Below are 19,652 nucleotides of genomic sequence, written 5' to 3'. Positions count from 1 at the left end.
TACGATATGTGGAAAATAATGTGTTACCTTACCATAAATCACTCGAACACATTGCATTATATACCAAATACACAAAATAACGTTGTTTTTTAGCAATGAAATAAATGCACTTTAATGCTGACATGCTTTGTAATGCCTGTAACAAAATAAGTCAGGTACGACAACAGCAGCAGATCTTGATGATTCACCGCGCGCAACACCGTGAATTAATTCGCCAGCGTCACATACGAAGCACGAGTCTTTGTCAGGAGCGCATTATCATTTGCTCTGGATGAGCGGCAGCTAGCGTGAGCTGAACCTTCACCCCTGACCCTAAACGCTGTCCTATTTCCAAGCTAACTACATACAGCATTGTATGTAAAAGATTCAATTTGACAATGTCAACCATGATGATTCACTCTGGGCTTATAAAAATGTGTCTTTTCTGTGACGGTGGAGATATAATTAAGCTGTAAATAACTCAGAGTTAAACTTTTTCTTCTGGGATGAGCCGGCTCTCAGGAGAAATGTGATTTAAACAGATGAATGAAGGTCACTTAAGACCTCTTTTTCTAACATTAAGTCTTTGATTAGAAGGGAAAGACGATATGATATGAAGACGGTATTTGGGTCATTCTGCAAAATGGGGTATCATGTGCGTCCCTTATATGCAGTACAAATGAAACCTTTTTTACTTTTTAAAGTGGCTATTCTATAAATAAGAAACATCATGACATCATCCTGCTTGAACTCTTCAAGGACAAGGAAATGCATCCCTTTATCTTATGATTTGTTAGTCATTAGGGGTTAAAAATCTCATTAAAAAAAAAAAGGAAAAGGCATTCCTTTCACAGAATGACGCATTTGTAAGCCACAGAAATTATTCAGTTAGTGATTTTGACAGCGCAGAGACAATCGTACAACTTAAAGCATGCCAATCACAACAGTCAGTCATATTTATGTTATCTTCCAATTGCGATCTCCTTCCCACAAGCCACTACCGTGACTACAGGTCTAATTATCAGCAAAGCTTTGTTTCCTACAGTCATGAGGCTCGGTTTGTGCCTATCTATGTAAAAATTCCACTCGAACAATAAAGACCATGTGAGAAACATTTAGGCACATAACGTGAGAAGCACCGATTCACGGGCAACCGTGGTAATCTATCAATCTGTAGTCACCTCCGAGTGTGAAGTCTTGCACAACGGGCTTTAATATGTAACAGCATGGATGGCAATGACAGAAATTAGTAAGAGCGGGATAGACAGAGAGATCACAGACCACACAGAGAGCTGCGGAGTAAAACACACCGAATGCACGCAGAAGTCTGAATCTTCGGAGGATCCTCTGACCTGATTTCAGACGTGCAAAACATTTGCTCTCTGCTGGATGTGGTTTGTGTTGCAGACTGATGCTCAAGTAGCAATTAGAGCACCACAAGGAAAATAGTTGGAGAGAAACGTCAATCAAAATCCTGCTTCAAGACCAAAGAGAACAAACTGCACATGATGCCATATCTCTAATATGAGAAATACATTGCACACACATAGTTTATGCACACAATTATTTCTATTAGCCCTCAGCTTGTCTTACTAAGCAAATGCTGCACACAAAATCTGATTTGCCAGTATAAAGTATACTTTAATATATTATCTAACACAGGGGTCTCCAACCTTTTTGTGAGCTGGGGCTACTTCCAGGGCTTGACATTTACACTCGCCAAGCCACCAAATGTGGGTAGATTTCCGCTGTGGCATGGGAAGGCAGCCAATCCCACAAGCCACTTTGGCAGCTTAATTATATATATTTTTTACTTTTCTTAAAAGTTATGCGAAATGATAAACAATGGGTAATGCAACACTGGGAAACTACAACTTCCATGAGCACTCCCTGCACCCAGCGAAACTTACAGTAGGGGTTATTAACGCATACACGCACACTTTGGGAAAGATAAAACAATTGCATGGAAGTGAATGAAGAGATTTAAAGTGTGCACTTTCTGGGCAAGAGCGGAGAGAAATTCATAGGACATACCTGAATGCACACGTCCCAGTTTGGTCAGAAGTCAAGGGAAACCTGTGAGCGGACAGGTTCCCACATCATATTAATTCATTCCCCATCAGCCATTTTTTTTAAAGTTGCCACCAGCATTTTTTGTAATTTTCATAAAAGTTTCACAAAATGCCCTCCAGGAAAAAAATGTCTATAAATATATAAACATACAAATATTTCAAATGTACCGAGCCCCTTAGGTGACACTGGAGAAAAAAATCTAAAGTTTAGTTTCATGTGCTCACGCGAAACCTTCATGTGCAGATTTTTTTTAAGTTAGTTTTGCATGCTTACGTGAAACTTTCGCGCGCGCATGGGAAAGTTTCACGTTAGCACGCAAAACTAAACGCGATAGTTTCACCAGCGCATGCGATAGTTTCACGTGCGAACGCGAAAGTTTCACGTGAGCACGCGATAGTTTCACGTGTGCACGCAAAACTAAACGCGATAGTTTCACGTGTGCACGCAAAACTAAACGCGATAGTTTCACCTGCGCACGCGATAGTTTCACGTGCGAACGCGAAAGTTTCACGTGAGCACGCAATAGTTTCACGTGTGCACGCAAAACTAAACGCGATAGTTTCACGTGCGAACGCAAAAGTTTCACGTGAGCACGCAATAGTTTCACGTGTGCACGCAAAACTAAACGCGATAGTTTCACCTGCGCATGCGATAGTTTCACGTGCGAACGCAAAAGTTTCACGTGCGCACGCGATAGTTTCACGTGTGCTCGCAAAACTAAACTTTATTGCATTCATTTTTGCTTCATGTCCCCTTAGGGGCTCCGTACAAATGAAAGAACAGACCCTCTGCCTTCAAACAAACAACAAACAAAACAGGAAAAGTTTCATCCTATATTTTTTTCTCTGCTTATACACTCTTAAATATAGGTATTTTTCTTTAAAAATATAAAATATATTTTATTTTATATATTTTTTAGCAAAAAGCTGAAATAATTGCATTTTTGTGGAGGAATTTTGCTAGAGATCAGAACGATTATCAAAACATACACAAGTTTAAAATGAGTAAATAACGTTTTGGCATCAGCTTTTTCATTAATTTGGTAACTTTTCGTGTGTCTCAATTCGTTCCCTAGCTCCCGAGGTCGTGAATCAGTATATCGTGAACACAGGTTCGGGCACTGGTAAGGACCCTAGCTCACTTCACATTGGGACAAGGTCACTTATTTTTCTGTCACGTGGCTGCTTAAGCGCGTTGTGATTATTCACAGCTGTACTCATCAACAACCGGCCAAACAGACTTAATTTTAAAAACAGTACATTGTGAAAGTGCTGTCATTATTCTCTTACATATCTGTGCATAAAATTTGAGGCATATAATTACATTTTAAATGTAATAAATATATTTAAAATTTTAAATAAATATTATTATTTTAAATATTGAGTACAACCCCAAAACAGAAAAAGTTGGGACACTGTAGAAATTGTAAGTAAAAAAGTAATGGAATAATTTACAAATCTCATAAACTTATATTTCATTCACAGTAGAATATAGATACCATATCAAATGTTGAAAGTAAGATATTTTGAAATGTCATGCCAAATATTGGCTCATTTTGGATTTCATGAGAGCTACACATTCCAAAAAAAGTTGGGACAGGTAGCAATAAGAGGCCAGAAAATTTAAATGTACATATAAGGAACAGTTGAAAGACCAATTTGCAACTTATTAGGTCAATTGGCAACATGATTGGGTATAAAAAGAGCCTCTCAGAGTAGCAGTGTCTCTCAGAGGTCAAGATGGGCAGAGAATCACCAATTCCCCCAATGCTGCAGCGAAAAATAGTTTTCTGAGTTTCTAAGAGAAAAATTGCAATGAGATTGAAGTTATCATCATCTACAGTGCATAATATCATCCAAAGATTCAGAGAATCTGGAACAATCTCTGTGCGTAAGGGTCAAGACCGGAAAACCATACTGGATGCCCGTGATCTTCTGGCTCTTAGACGGCACTGCATCACATACAGGAATGCTACTGTAATGGAAATCATAACATGGGCTCTGGAATACTTCCAGAAAACATTGTCAGTGAACACAATCCACCGTGTCATTCGCTGTTGCCAGCTGAAACTCTATAGGTCAAAAAAGAAGCCATATCTAAACATGATCCAGAAGCACAGGCGTTTTCCCTGGGCAAGGCTCATTTAAAATGGACTTTGGCAAAGTGGAAAACTGTTCTGTGCTCCAACGAATCAAAATTTGAAGTTCTTTTTGAAAAACTGGGATGCCATTTCATCCAGACTAAAGAGGACAATGACAACCCAAGTTGTTATTAGCGCTCTTTTCAGAAGCCTGCATCTCTGATGGTTTGGGGTTGCATGAGCGCGTGCGGCATGGGCAGCTTACACATCTGGAAAGGCACCATCAATGCTGAAAGGTTTATCCAAGTTCTAGATACATATGATCCCATTCAGACGTCGTCTCTTTCAGGGAAGACCTTGCATTTTCCAACATGACAATGCCAGATCACATACTGCATCAATTACAACATCAAGACTGCATAGAAGAAGGATCTGAGTACTGAAATGGCCAGCCTGCAAGTCCAGATCTTTCACCCATAGAAAAGATTTGGTGCATCATAAAGAGGAAGATGCGACAAAGAAGACCTAAGACAGTTGAGCAACTAGAAGTCTGTATTAGACAAGAATAGGACAACAGTCCTATTCCTAAACATTAGTCCTCCTCCAGCTGTTCCTTGTATGTACATTTAACTTTTCTGGCCTCTTATTGCTACCTGTCCCAACTTTTTTTGGAATGTGTAGCTCTCATGAAATCCAAAATGAGCCAATATTTGGCATGACATTTCAAAATATTTTACTTTCAACATTTGATATGTTATCTATATTCTACTATGAATAAAATATAAGTTTACGAGATTTGTAAATTATTCCATTCCTTTTTTACTTACAATTTCTACAGTGTCCCAACTTTTTCTGTTTTGGGGTTGTAGATTGTGGTCCCTTACTGTGTAGCAATGTGTGTTTATATTTACAACTAAAACAAATGTTTGTCTTTATAAAAGTTCTGTAACATTTCATAAAGTTTATTGAGTTGGATCACGTGATGTTTGGTTGGCGAGCTTCAGAAAAGGTCACGTGATTTCCGGTTAGGGAACATAGGGACCATCGATGCTCACTGGTTTTTGCGTTGCATTGTGGGAATTTTTAGGGAACGAACATTCCAGTGCACTGAACGGATTTTGCGATTGAGACAGCCCTTAAAATGGCCGACTCCCTGATCAGTGCCCTGACTACTGAACAAGGGAGCTGATTGAGACACACGGTAAGTACCCAATTTTTCCATCTAGTGGATAATGGCGGTATTGCAGATTAACATAAAAATTAATCAGGAACACTTTTTATGCAAATGTTTTCTTTTAATTGACAAGATAACTCAATGGCAGGGCACCAGTTAATGTATAGGCTAATTTGGGCAACAAAGCGGGTTACCAACAACAAAATTGTGGCCAGTAAAAATGCTGAGTGGCTAGTAACTTTGGAAAACAACTAGCCACTTTGGCTGGTGAGCAAAAAAGTTAATTTTAAGGCCTGGCTACCACCATTGATAAAACTGGAGGGCTACTTTTTAGATATAGTCTCCTCAAAACGTTTTTGTTTTACGTGTGATTTTATTTTGTTTTACTTGATTGATATGTTTTATAATTGTTTAAAATGTAAATATATATATATATATATATATATATATATATATATATATATATATATATATATATATATATATATATATATATATATATATATATATATATATAAATAATTGCAAAAATATAGGGTTAGGTACGGGGTCGGTGTAAGTCTTTATTCTCCTAATAATGCATGCATTTTAGTTATTTTAATAAATATAATCATTTATATTATTATTGCATCATTTTAAGTGGTTCTCAAACTGGGGGCCTGAGATGGTGGCAGGGGGGCCCCAGTTTTATGACATTTTTTAAAACAAATTCATTTATCATAAATTCTGTGTAATAAATCTCAAAAAATAAGGCTACTAACCAACATCACTACACTTATATAATTGTATATGTTTTGTTTAATTTAAATAATACGTTTTGGAATGTTTTATATCATACATTTTCTTTGGGGGGCCACAAAGGGATGCACCATATACGAAACACGAAAAAGTTTATAATCTACATAAATACTGAGGTGCAAACAGTATCTTCCTATAAAGACAGCATTTAATTAATAATCTACACTTATTGCAAATTTGATAATTTTATTTCATTTTCACCTAATTTAAACAGCATATCTCTAAATTTTTACTTGGTGTAATTAGCCACTGTCTAATATTTGGAGGACTACTTGCGGTAAGTAAAAAAAACATTTAAATAAATTGAATTATAATGATAAAGTACATTTCTCATAGCTGGATGACATAAGAACTCCTCTCCATTAAAACCAGAACATGATTTTTGTTTCAGACACTAAGCTTCCAGCTGGAAGGTGTTGTGATGAAGTAATAGAGAAACACTGAATTTAAAAAACAGTAAATGAGAAAACAACTGAAGCAGCTGCTGAGGGGTTATAATGATAATGATTTTATATGTAGCATCTGTGATAAACCTGAAAGTTTATTGGTCTTAGAAAAGTCTGACCAGCACAACTAATACAGATAGTTACCTTTTTACTCTTTGTTTCAAATCATTATTTTCAGAAGTCCTAGAAGTGCAGAGCATTAGCTAGCAGCTTAACCTTTTAGACGCCATGCATAGGTGGACCTTCAGTTAACTTATCTTTACGAAAAAAACCTATTCCAAGTTTTTTTTACCAGATGTTACCGAAAAGCTATTCTCTATGCTCCAATATAACTATGTTTATAATCTGACACATTTAATTCAAGATACAGGAAACTAAAACTATTAAAGAGACTGATATCTAATGGTTATCCTACTGATCAAAACTGATTCATCCTCCACCAAAACAACTGCAATCTAATCTTTGTTATCTTTTACCTGCTTACGGTTGGTTGCCATGCTCTCTAAATACACACAAACCTCAATCTCTACAGCTCAATGAGTACAGAGTTGCCTCTGGGATTTGTGGGAAAAGTGTGATGTCATTAGAGGCGTAGTGGTCCTCCTGGGAGTCCGTTTGCTCTTGTTCTAATTAGGGGAAGATGGCTATAATTTACCCGGTCCAAAAAAATCATGCAGCCATGGGTTTTTTTGCAATCTACAACTGTTGTACAATGACGCACATGCCCCCCTTTTAAAATCTTTGATTCAATCCTACAGGGCCTCGTATCAACTTTAACAGTCACCGAATTGTTATCAACGTTCCATTCTGCCTCAATGGATCATAATTCTTGTTCGCAAGCAAGCGCTGCCAGGAATTAAAAAAATAGCTTCCTGACCTGGGCGGGGGGCGAAATACATGGCTTTGTTTGTTTTTACCCCACAAGACAGGTTTGTTTATGCGAACTTGAAAAATGTACAGCAGCTGATGGTGAAACGGAGCAAAACATGTCGTGCTTGTTTCATAAATCAGTCAGCGTCTTACATGGCGTTCTTGGAACGGCCCGCATCAGTAAACAGGCCAAACACACTTTCTCACACACAGATTAGAAACGCATCCAAATCCACAATTCACTGCAGTGTTGAATAATCAAATTCAATCCACTTCATAAGATGCAGGCCTGTATCTCCAATTCTCCATTTGACTAGCACAGAAACCTTTATAAATCCTAGTGGTGACTGTTTCAGGTAAAGCTAGGAGAAAAAGCAAAGCAAATCTATTATCATTGTCAAACAATAAAACAAACCGTCGGGATGTCGTGCATCTGGCAAAGAAGCTAAGTGAGTCAGATGCTTAAAATAGCAGCAGACGAGAGCTGCGTCCATGCATTCAATCATCTAATTCATAATCTAATAAAACATCACAACATGAAAGTAAATTAACTGAGTGCTTTAATGTCCTTTAAAGGATTATTTCAAAATGATGATACACAACTACGAACTACAAAGCTATAAGTTCTTAACACATTATGTTTTAAACATTTTACTTTGTACTAAAATCCTTTATTGTACCAAACCAAAGTAATAAATATGTCATTCAAGTATTATTATAAAATGCATAGGCCCCAGATTACAGTTTCTTACAGATGCTAGGACACATTTCTCAGTACTTAGGTCACTTTTACAAAACTCTTCACACAGTTCTCCTTACCAACTTTCAGCTTGGCAAAGCAGTTCATTTCACATTCAAAATGCACTACAACTACCAAAACACTTTATTCAGGTCTCAAATCAACTCATTCTTCCAGAACACTAGCAAAGGTTGACAGCCGACAAACACACTTTGTCACCCACAAAACAATGACCTAAAAAACACTAACAACATAGAGCATTATACAATGTTTTCTTGTGTAAAACAAGGACACATTTCTGTTTACAATTCACTGCAATATGTGTTCTACAATTTTATGTAGTTTTTAATTTTTTGTAATTCCAAAATACAAGAATTTGTATACACACCATCCGCTGATACAGATACATTAGTAATGCTAATCTACTCAGCCTTCTTCAATTTTTTATAGCATTTAATTTTAAGATTTAAAATATATTTCATTAAAATATTACTGTAGAAATGTAGCAAATTGCTGTCTTAATTAGTTTTGTATTGTTATGAACATAAGTTTAACAGTTTTGAAAGCACTATGTAAGCATGTGCAAATTAGCCTGTATGTATAAAGAGTTTTGGCAGTTGTTGTGTCTGAGTGAGAAAAGAATTCATGAAATTTGAGAGATGTAGTCATTGAATGCATTTTGTGCCAAAGCAATGATAACTGATTCTCAGTTTAGCCCACATAGACTTCTGTTGTGCTCGCTGTGTGAAGAGTTTTGAAAACTTGACCTAAGTATTGAGAAATGTGTCCTAGCGTCTGTAAAAAACTGTAAGTCTATAGAATAGATAGGTTTATAGTTACAGTGGTGTGAAAAAGTATTGGCCCATTCCTGATTATTTTTTGCATGTTTGTCACACTTTAATGTTTCTAATCATTAAACAAATTTAAATCAAAGATAAAACAAGTAAACACAACATGCCGTTTTTAAATGAAGGTTTTTATTATTAAGGGAAAACAAAATCCAGACCGACATGCCCCTGTGTGAAAAATGCTTGCACGCTAAACCTAATAACTGGTTGGGCCACCCTTAGCATCAACAACTGCAATCAAGCATTTGTGTTACATGAGTCTGTTACAGCGCTGTGGTGGAATTTTGGCCCACTCATCTTTGCAGAATTGTTGTAATTCAGTCACATTGGGGGGGTTTTCAGGCATGAACCGCCTTTTTAAGGTCATGCCACAGCATCTGAGTAGGATTGAGGTCAGGACTTTGACCAAGCCACTCCAAAGTGTTTCTCTTCAGCCATTCAGATGTGCACTTGCTAGTGTGTTTTGAATCATTTTCGTTCTGCAGAACTCAAGTTCATTTCAGCTTGAGGTCACAAACAAATGGCCAAACATTCATCCATTGTCCAGGATTTTTTGGTAGACAGCAGAATTCATGGTTCCATTTATCACAGCAAGTCTTCCAGGTCCTAAAGCAGCAAATCAGCCCCAGACCATCACACTTACACCCACATATTTTACTGTTGGTATGATTGTTGGTCTTTTTCTGAAATGCTGTGGTATTTTTATGACAAACGTAATGGGACACACACCTTCCAAAATTTCCTTTTGTCTCGTCAGTCCAAAGATAAGTTTCAACCAAAGTCTTGGGAATCATTGAGATGTTTTCTGGAAAACTGAGATGCTCTTTCGCTCAGCAGCAGTTTTCGTCTTGGAACAAGGCCTTTTCTGCCCAGTCTCTTTCTTATGGTGGAAGCATGAACACTTACCTTAACCAAGGCAAGTGAGGTTGTGTGGTCTTTTGTGACCTCTTGGATGAGTCATCACTGCGCTTTTGGGGTAATTTTGGGCCACTCCTGGAAAGGTTCACCACCGTTCCATGTTTTCGCCATTTGTGGATAATGGCTCTTACTGTGGTTCGCTGAAGTCCCAAAGCTTTAGAAGTGGCTTAACCCTTTCCAGACTGATCTGAACATGATGTGGATCTTTTGGTCTAGTTCACTTTGTCAGGCAGGTCCTATTTAAGCAATTTCTTGATTGCGAACAGGTGTGGCAGTAATCAGGCCTGGGTGTGGCTAGAGAAACTGAACTCAGGTGTGATAAATCACAGTTAATTGGTGTGTTCGACATCGGCTGTGGTTGGATGTAACCGATCAGGGAGATTAGCCACGTGCAGGCACGGAGATGTGAAGTCAGACACGCTGTGGTTCCCGTAGCTGCATTTACGTCAGGCATGGCTGATCACGGTTCTTTAAAACCATATGACACAGTCACGTGCCTGCAGCGCCAGCTCAAGTCGGACAACATAACTAACCAACATGCACTGCTTCAAGTCAGCCGCCGATCGGTCTGCGCAGTGCCGCATGAAGTCGAACACACCTAAGGTGTTTAACAGGGGGGCAAGCACTTTTTCCACACAGCGGGTTTGGATTTTTACCCGTAATATTTGAAAACTGCATGGTGTGTTTACTTGTGTTATCTTTGATTATATAAATTTGTTTGATGATCTGAAACTTTGAAGTGTGGCAAACATGCAAAAAAATATAAACGAGGAAGGGGGCCAACACTTTTTCACACCATTGTAACTATAACCCTATCTATTCTATTATGCCAGTCTTATGAATCTATGATTGTATGGTTGTGCTATGTTCTTGCCATTGTTTTTGGTATCTATGGCCCTATTAGTTATAAACATTCATGTTTTTTTATGTCAAAAACATTTCTGCAAATAAACACCACAGAGTTTTTTATCCACATATCTATACCATCACTTGCTACAAATGGTTTGCCCCATTTACATTACAAGCGACACACAGCGCCAAAACGACATAATCCCATTCATTTAAATGGAGAGCTGGCAATTTCCAGCGACAGTCATAGTTGGAGATCGGATGGGGCGTGTCCTGTGACGCAGCAAAGTAAAAAACCGGGCGACACACAGTGACAAAGTTGCATGTAGCGTGAATGCACCATAAGACAGACACACCTAGACAACACTACAATAGCATACTAGGTGCTCTCCTGTTACTAAAATAATTATTATGCCCTCTAAAACACTTCATTTTAACCAATAAGACAAGTATTACTTGTGTGTCTTTTATCAGAAAGGCAATCCTATAATGCCCAAGGGCAATAAGCACAAATTTATTTCTCAGATCTACTATGCAAACCAGCCTAAACATCTCATTTATTTGGGATGCCTCCTTAGATATCAAGCGTGCACAATAGGGTTTGAAACAAATGTATGTTACCAAAGCTTTTGCATTTTTACTTCGAAAAGTGTCTCATCCAAAGTTCTCCTTTCAGTATCCATTAGATACAGAATATTTCTCTTTTTATCCTTCCCAATAACCAGTTCTGGCTAGATGGGATACAGCTATGGCCAAATCTCACAAGATGTTGGTTTTAGGGTTAGGATGAAAAACAGCAGTTCTGGCTAGATAGGATACAGCTCCAGCCTAAATCCCATCAAATGTTGGGTTTAGGGTTAGGCTTGGGGGTCGGAGTACAAAAAAAGCACTCAGCCTGTGAGATTATGGCCGTAGCTGTATCCCTTCTAGCCACAACCCACATAACAACATCAGTCATGTGAAATGTGCGGGCAGGTCATCGGTGCAGCCCAGCTGATGGAAAGGATGGCAATGGACCCATAACTGCACTGAAGAATGAAGAGCTCAAATGAAATATGGTCTCGGTTGTGGTACAAAGAGATTTAGGTCACATACTTACATTCTCTTCAAAGGCCTGGAGAGAATTACAGTGGTAATGGCATAACGGCATGAAAACAAAAGAGTCTTGATGTTTCAGGACTTGGAAGATGGCATCTGAATGCAGCAACATTATACTGAAACTGTGAATCTATGTGTGTGCAATCTGATGAAAAATTATATTCTGACAGACAATGTGAACAATAACCTTTCTGAGGCATGTTTTTATACTTAACATCAGCAGTCATTTAGGGTGCCTGAAATAAATTAATGTTTCAATCAAACCCACATGACAAAACACTGTAGAACACTTATTAGTATTTACTATAATGAACTGCAGTGAATCGTAGTACATTGTAGCATTTTGAAGTAATTAGGATACATATGTATACTGTAATATTCTGTAGCATTTATTTAGTGAATTGATAAACTGTATGTGTAAAAAACAAATATAACGCACACTTTGCCTTAAATTTCATTCTTTATATCTTTTTTCAATATTTTGCTATGTTCCTAACACAACTTAGATTAATTAATACATACCTATCTGTTTTCAATGCGTACACTTCATTGTACAGCACGTCGTGAATGTGTTAGCATTTAGCCTAGCCCCATTCTTTCCTTAGGATCCAAACAGGGATGAATTCAGAAGCCACCAAACACTTCCATGTTTTCCCTATTTAAAGACTGTTACACGAGTATTTAGACAAGTAAGTATGGTGGCACAAAATAAAATGTGGCGATTTTTTAAGCAGATAAAAAATGAGAACTATATTGTATGACGGCACTTAGACCTCAGCGTGCAGTAACATCATCAATCTTGACTACTTCACCTTTCGCTCAAACTTCCGTCAATATTACCGCGCCCAAAGTTGAAGTGCTACAAACTAAGTGCTCTTCCGCCCTGTTTGGATCCTAAGGAATGAATGGGGCTAGGCTAAATGCTAACACATTCACAACGCGCTGTACATAGATTAAGTGCATGCATTGAAAAAAGACAGGGATGTATTAATTTGTCTAAGTTGAGGTAAGAACATAGTAAAATATTGAAAAACGGTGGTGTTTTCTTTTAAAACTGTTGAGGTGCGACGTATCAGTTTGGTCTGACACCAAAAGTATCCTGACTAAAAAGGTACATGCTCAGTAACTGTCATATAAGCGCACAATATATCTTTTCCCACTTAAAGAATTTTCTTACTAAATTCACAATGTATTGTCGCGTCTTAATTCACCTAACTGTTACTTATGCACTAAAGTAGGTACTGTTTTTTATAATGGGAAAAACTATCTATTGTTTTTACAAGAGAGTATATGTACTACATACTAATACAAAGCCAACTTTTCTCATTCACTATAATGTTTGCTAGTTTAATTTATTCAGCAGCATCAATAAAACCTCTCTCTCAAAATGAATTGTGGGTAATATCAGTCATTAGTGTGCTGATATTACTGCACTAAATGCATGATGAAAATGAACCACGGTTTTCCCAAATGATATTCCCACCCCATCCCCATAGACTATAAAAATGTTTAGGACAAATAGTGTGCAAATTGAGACACAAGCTGTGTCTCATTTCATTTAGTTTTAATGGTTGTATCCTCACGAGGACTCATTCTCTAAAGAATGTGGTCTACAGAGAGTCCTTAATCAGAATTAAACGAGACATCCTTCATAGGACACACGGGCAGGAAAGGAAACAGGAAGTATCACGTTGCTATGCACGTTCACGGCAGTTGCGCTGTAACGTTAAATGAATGAGTGAATATAATTTTATAAAAGTTTCACACGAAAATGTGTTTGCTTGTTTTGTTTGGGGTAATTTTTGAGGAGTTGAGGCGAATGCACAACAGATATATGTTAATGAGGAGGATATTATATACCAAATGTAACAGTTTTGGGAGTACTTCGACTCGGCGCAGTAACACCCTCCCTCTCCCATTATGAGAGCGAGAAGGGGAGCGGACTTTTCAGGCGAGTCGAAGTACTCCCAGAAGTGCTATTACGCCATAAAATATAGTTCCTCTTTTAAATCCGCTTAAAGCGATACGTTTTATTTTGTACCACCAAACTTGCTCGTATAACTACTCGTCTTAAATAGGAAAAACGTTGATGTGTTTGGTCACTTCTAACTTTATCTCAAAATGGTACCATTGAATGAATGGGGCTAAGCTAAATGCTATCGAAGCGTCGCAGCGCGCTCCAGCGCATACGTGCACGCACACAGATGATAGAGGGATGTATCAACAATTCTTAGTTAAGGTAATAACATAGTTTAATATTGAAAATGAGTAGACTATTTCTTTAAGTTAAATAGGGTAATGAGGCGATAATTATAATTTACATTTAACGTCATTTATTTATTTTCCAAATAATTTGGAAATAATTGCATAAAACTTCCGTGAAATAAGAGCGCATTTCGAAGGTCGTCTTCAGAGAGTCCTTCTTACATTTTTGAAATGGGACAGCGACAGCCTCAATGACGTATGCAACCTTATAATGCGACCTCTAGAGGACGCAACCTGTGAAACGAGACAGAGTCATTGTGTATGACTCTTGATATTTGGGTAGATTGGGTGTGTGTAGAAAGGCACCCTAAATAAAGCATATAGCACGAGTTATACCGGTAGGGTCTTTAAAACAAATAATCTCATTGTATGGCAAACAGCAGCTGTAGTATATTGGGTGTAATTAAGACTTTGCTTATTTCTCAAGGGTATGCAAGACCATAAAACACATTTGGAAAGTAAAACACAAACCGGTGAATTACAAATTTCACCAATATTTAAATAAAAAATGTGTCTTCTCATTAGTCGCTATTGATGCTGCATGTACATCAAAATGCACAGAGCCACTATTTTGCAACAGAACATATAAAGTCAATGTAAATAAAAATCACCAAAACTCAGTGCAGAATATACACTCGTGTGTAGCGGTCAGGTGTCCACGGCCATCTTCTAAAACAGCAGCCGTACTCATCTAATAATGAGTTAAGGGCCCTGACAGACGCCCCCAGTGTCAATGCTTGCAAATCTGCCCCAATAAAAAGACTCCCAAATGCCCCTGGCCTCCTCTTACCTGATAAACAAGAGCCCTGTGTGAAACTGAAGATTTATATGGGCTGGAACCAAAGTTAGGTACAAATCCACTCGGAGTCGGCTAAACATAACTCCAGTGCTATTTTTAGACTGAATCAAAACAAACAAACAAAGCGTTTTCTGAATTTTCAGCTTTACTACAAAGACAGAAGTATAATCTATGGGGAACAGGGTATTATTATTATTATATGAACTAAACAGCACCATCAGTATTGATCTAAGAATATTCCTATGTGCATTAGCCTAAACGCTAGTGTTAGCTTTAGCACCATTACATAAAGATGTCTATATACTCCTTGGCTTTTGTATAGCTTTAACAGAGATATCGCACAACAGCGCAAACAGTAAACCACAGCTTTCCACCACCATCATCATCATCATCATCATCATCATCGTCGTCAGTGAAGGGATCAGCAGCATGTGCGTAGAACAAAACAAGTCACTCAATTTTAACCGACAAACAAAATAAAAACACTCAGATTCTAAAACATAAGAAAAAAAAAATCTATGGAAGCATTTACATCATTTAAAACTATTCAACTATCACACATCTGTACAATTACATCATCTGTCAACTTGGCATATTACATCTATCTACAGAGTACAGTAAAATTTTGCAGTACAAAAATATATTACAAATCTCCTGGAATATTTACATGGGCACTTACTGACAAAAACGAAGATGATCGGGACTTAAAAGAGCTTGTCAGTACAGTTTAGGATGCAAGAAGTGAAATTAAATGGATTTAAGAATATTTGTCTTCCTAGATCGTTTAAAAGTCCAGCACCGACACACTTCACAATTTTGTGCCTCTTCTCCTCTTCAAGGGATGTAAACACATTAAAATTTCACTGCATGCTTTGGCAGACTTTGAGCATTAAAAAGTAAAAAGGGGGAGAAAAGCAAAGTGTCTCTCTCAAAAGATGGACGCGTCCACTTCGGGTTTGGATACGTCAGCAGGCGCTGACAGAAGTCTCCCCTCCCACCCAGTCCTCTAGAAATACATCCTGAAAACAAGCAGATCCCGCTTTAGTACGGCACACATACACAAACACACAGAAATGCACGCAGAGGGAACAGCACCAGATCCAACTGGATTTTCATACTAGACGCACAATGATGCTTCGAAACACACTAGACCCCTGAGGACCCCGGGCATCTGTCCACGCTCCTGTTATTTAAAGGGCCGCATGTAGGTTCCCATGCTGACAATAATAATCACCCACAAAACATTCGGACAGCTCAGATACATAGATGTTGATAAACAAATAATGCTATTTTATGATCGATTAATAGCGACCATAACAAATGACAGTGTCCTCGAAGTCATATACGTCTCTAGGAAAAAAAAGGTCAGTTTGGAGTACTGCTGACTCGGATGTTATCGTCAGATTTGATTTAATAACAGCTCCTGTCGGATCAAAGGTTTTCGATCACCCTCCCACATTTTCCCAGGCACATTGTACATTTAGTAGATTGGTGTTAGAGACGCAGCGACACTGGCTCCATCTGCTGGAAAAAAGTCATTAAGTCTTCAGTAGCCCAGACAAAATAAAAACCTATTAAAAACTTCAAAACCCACGCCGTCGTTGAGTTCAGATAGATGGCTCCTTTATTCCTTATGCTACGGATAAAAATTGTGTCGGTAAAAGAACAGGTCGAAGCATCACCTGTAGATGTTGGGGTCCAACAGTTCTGCCGTGTCCTGAGGAAGCTGAGAAAGATGGACCACTTTGGTCTTTAGCTGTTGACGATCACCCTCGCTAACCCAAGCGTCTGGAAGTCTGTGCAAAATCACAAAGAAAGCCATTTCAAGAATAACACACTAACCTATTTATTAAAAAAACAGTATGTATGCGGTGCGAACGAGTATTATTTTTTATACAGTAAACATTCCCACACTTGCTCTTCATCTCCTCCCAACTCCCCAACACGCATTCCACAACCAGATGATTAAAAATGTGACGTTTGCTTTTCCTCTCACGTTATTCCACGGAGGAGACTTGTTTGGATCTGGCTTGTTGCGGTGACCCAGAAATCCATTTTAAACGTGGTCTCCTGGGAAAGCAACTTCAGCAGTGTTATCGCTGAGCTGACAAACATTTTCCGGGCACAGATTGATGCCTGCCTCAGAATAGCAGCTCGGTGCATCCGCGAACGCTTATAATCTTGTGTGGAGCTTGTGTATCAATCCTCACAACACAGTTTGTTTAAAAAAAAAATTACAAAATAAGAGTTGAGGCAAACGTAAAAAAGCTTTTACATTTCACAGCGCTTCCTCTACAGAGCCAACATGGTCAAACGATGATGGCATGAATCCAGCGGGAACGCAATCTGAGAAGCATTAACTGTGACATCTTCAAAGGTCGTACCATCATTGCAATGGAAATGCTGAGAAAGTGTGGATATGTGGTAAAGGAATAGCGCTGGACAAACATCAATGCACATGAAAGAGAGCTGGTGGGTGAAAACACGCAGGCAGCAGGCCTCTCCATCACATCTGACACTAATATGGATGTTTACCAACGAGAACCCAACGGTGCAGACTGATCTGAACATCCACACTTAGGTGGGTCTAATCCATTTCTAAAAGACATCTTCAAAAGTTTTCAGTACGCGCAAGACACCAAGATAACTCATCACTACATGTACCGAAATTTTCGGTATGAACACAGAGCACCATCTCGCACACTATGCAGTACATACAAAGCAGTATGCTGGCGTTGCATTCTGAACAGAGAGAAAACAAAAACCGTTAAAACATCTCTTGAGGGATTCATAAATCTAATACAAATCAGTCAACGTGTCAGTTAATGTGACTTAAATGAACTCCGAACTGTGAATCTGTGAGATAAGCCAGATGTCAGGTGTGTGCGTCTGGTTTCTGGTAGACTCTGAATCACATAAACGGCTGACATTTGTTGCGGGATCTGAGCCGAGTGCCTTTCATCTACTCACATGTCCTCCGGCATCCAATGAAGAAGCACCTTGACCTTCCCAGAATCCTCCTTTCGCCTGGCGATCACCTGCTCCGTCACACAAAATAAGAAATGCAATAGATCACTCATTAGTGGGTGTGATACTTCTTCACTATCACTTTCACTAGAAAAAAAATTCTTTAATCTACAAATACAAAGACTTGTGTAGAGAAACCGATGTGTATTTTTGAAATTTGCTGTTATTTGTGTGGCAGAAAGCTCATTAACACTTTAATTAAAGACACAGGGGAACAACAGCACAGTCTCGTCTAACAACTGCAGATAAGTGGACCATACGAGCCGAAGGGAGCCTGATGTCACCGCAGGCAGATAAAAAACGTTCACTGCCCATGAAAGCAGGTCATTTCAAGGAAACGTCTAGATGAGGATTTCTCAGCTAACAACAGGAAAGAAACCATAGACGTTTTGCTAAAAATAAATACATACTAGCATTGATAGTATGCAGCACAGTGTGCTTTGTTGCATACTAGGACTGCAAGACGTATCAAAATGATTGCATTATGATTTTAATACTTCAAAGACTCTTAGGTTGATGCAACTAGCAGAAACACTGTAGAGACCGAAAGAGTGATGCTTCATCGCAGAAAAAAAAGTATGCTGATTATAATTGTTTTTGTTGTTGGTAGAGATGCATCGATTGCGATTTTCTTGGCCATTTCCCATTTTTCTGTAAGTGTGACCTGCCAATACCAATTTTTGACAATTCTGATTTTCTTTCTAAGAACTATAATTGACAACATATAGACCCTTTTACAGCCCACGTGATCAAATAGCCTGCTCGCACATTTTGGCAACAGAAGTGGTGTTGTTCCCCATTGGTTCTTTTTTCCCCCATTGGTTCTAACATGTTAGCAAGTCAGAAAGTTTATTAAAACGGTTTCCCAGCATCAAAATGTCTGGTTGTTGCGTTTGGTTGCACTAATATAATATACTGATATTTAAGCAATATCGCTCGAGTAGGAGTGTGATATAGCTCTCTCTCATCACGGCTGTGATTAGGCCAGAGGCACGAGGCCGTAGGCCGAGTGCCGGAGGCAATCACAGCCGTGATGATATAGAGCTATATCACACGACTCCGAGAGCGATATTGCTTTTATACAACAGTTCGACGGCACACGTTTGAAAAACGAAAACCATAAAACAACAACGGAGTAATTTTAAAAGCCTCTTTGTTTGAGAACTACTTCTTCCGCCACGCATTTGAGGGCAGCCAGAATGACAGGTAACACTTTCGGCTGCTTTGAATCTCATATTAACTCAATGGACGGATTCGCCGTTTTTAAATATTACAATTTCTTGGTCACAAAGTGTAGTTTTAAGATTAGTTCAGTCGAGAATGTATATGTATTATATTTAAATCTGCAGTCGATTAGTAAAGATAGCGCCTGTTTGAACGTTTGCTTAGTGAGATTCGGTACGAATGAGAACCAAAGCATGAGCGGACTTCAGTGTTCACTCGCCCCGCTGACCACCGCCCTCTCTGGGCTACATCTCTGACAGGGATACCCTGGCTCTCATGCTGGCCTTGTTTGTTTATGATCGTCAAAATGAGATCAAATCAGCAGTATTTGGTGTCATGATCAAACTATTACTTGTTTTTTTTATTCATATTTAGTGTCTTTTGTGTTGTTATTGTTTTGGCGCGAGGTAAAAGTGAATAAAACTATACTTGTATAACGTTACTATTGCTTTCTCATTTATTCTT

The 19,652-nt window shown here is 38.5% G+C and overlaps 1 protein-coding gene and 1 long non-coding RNA gene across 2 annotated transcripts in view; one reads left to right on the top strand and one right to left on the bottom strand.

The window, feature by feature from the left end:
• LOC141363413 (uncharacterized) overlaps positions 1–19,652 on the top strand; it is a 418,471-nt gene that overhangs the window by 118,246 nt on the left and 280,573 nt on the right. The gene's annotated exons all lie outside the window — the stretch shown is intronic.
• LOC141349225 (zinc finger protein AEBP2-like) lies at positions 15,064–18,063 on the bottom strand. The gene is made up of 3 exons (XM_073866018.1): positions 17,907–18,063; positions 16,619–16,732; positions 15,064–15,955 (listed from the first exon to the last, which is right to left on the bottom strand). Exons 1-3 carry the CDS (start codon positions 18,014–18,016, stop codon positions 15,943–15,945), a joined length of 237 nt encoding a protein of 78 aa, XP_073722119.1. The 5' UTR covers positions 18,017–18,063; the 3' UTR covers positions 15,064–15,942.

This window comes from Misgurnus anguillicaudatus, unplaced genomic scaffold, assembly GCF_027580225.2.
Source record: "Misgurnus anguillicaudatus unplaced genomic scaffold, ASM2758022v2 HiC_scaffold_34, whole genome shotgun sequence".
In the NCBI taxonomy this organism is placed as follows: domain Eukaryota; kingdom Metazoa; phylum Chordata; class Actinopteri; order Cypriniformes; family Cobitidae; genus Misgurnus; species Misgurnus anguillicaudatus.
Note: the sequence above shows the minus strand (reverse complement) of the source record. Positions and strands in the feature narration are given on the sequence as shown.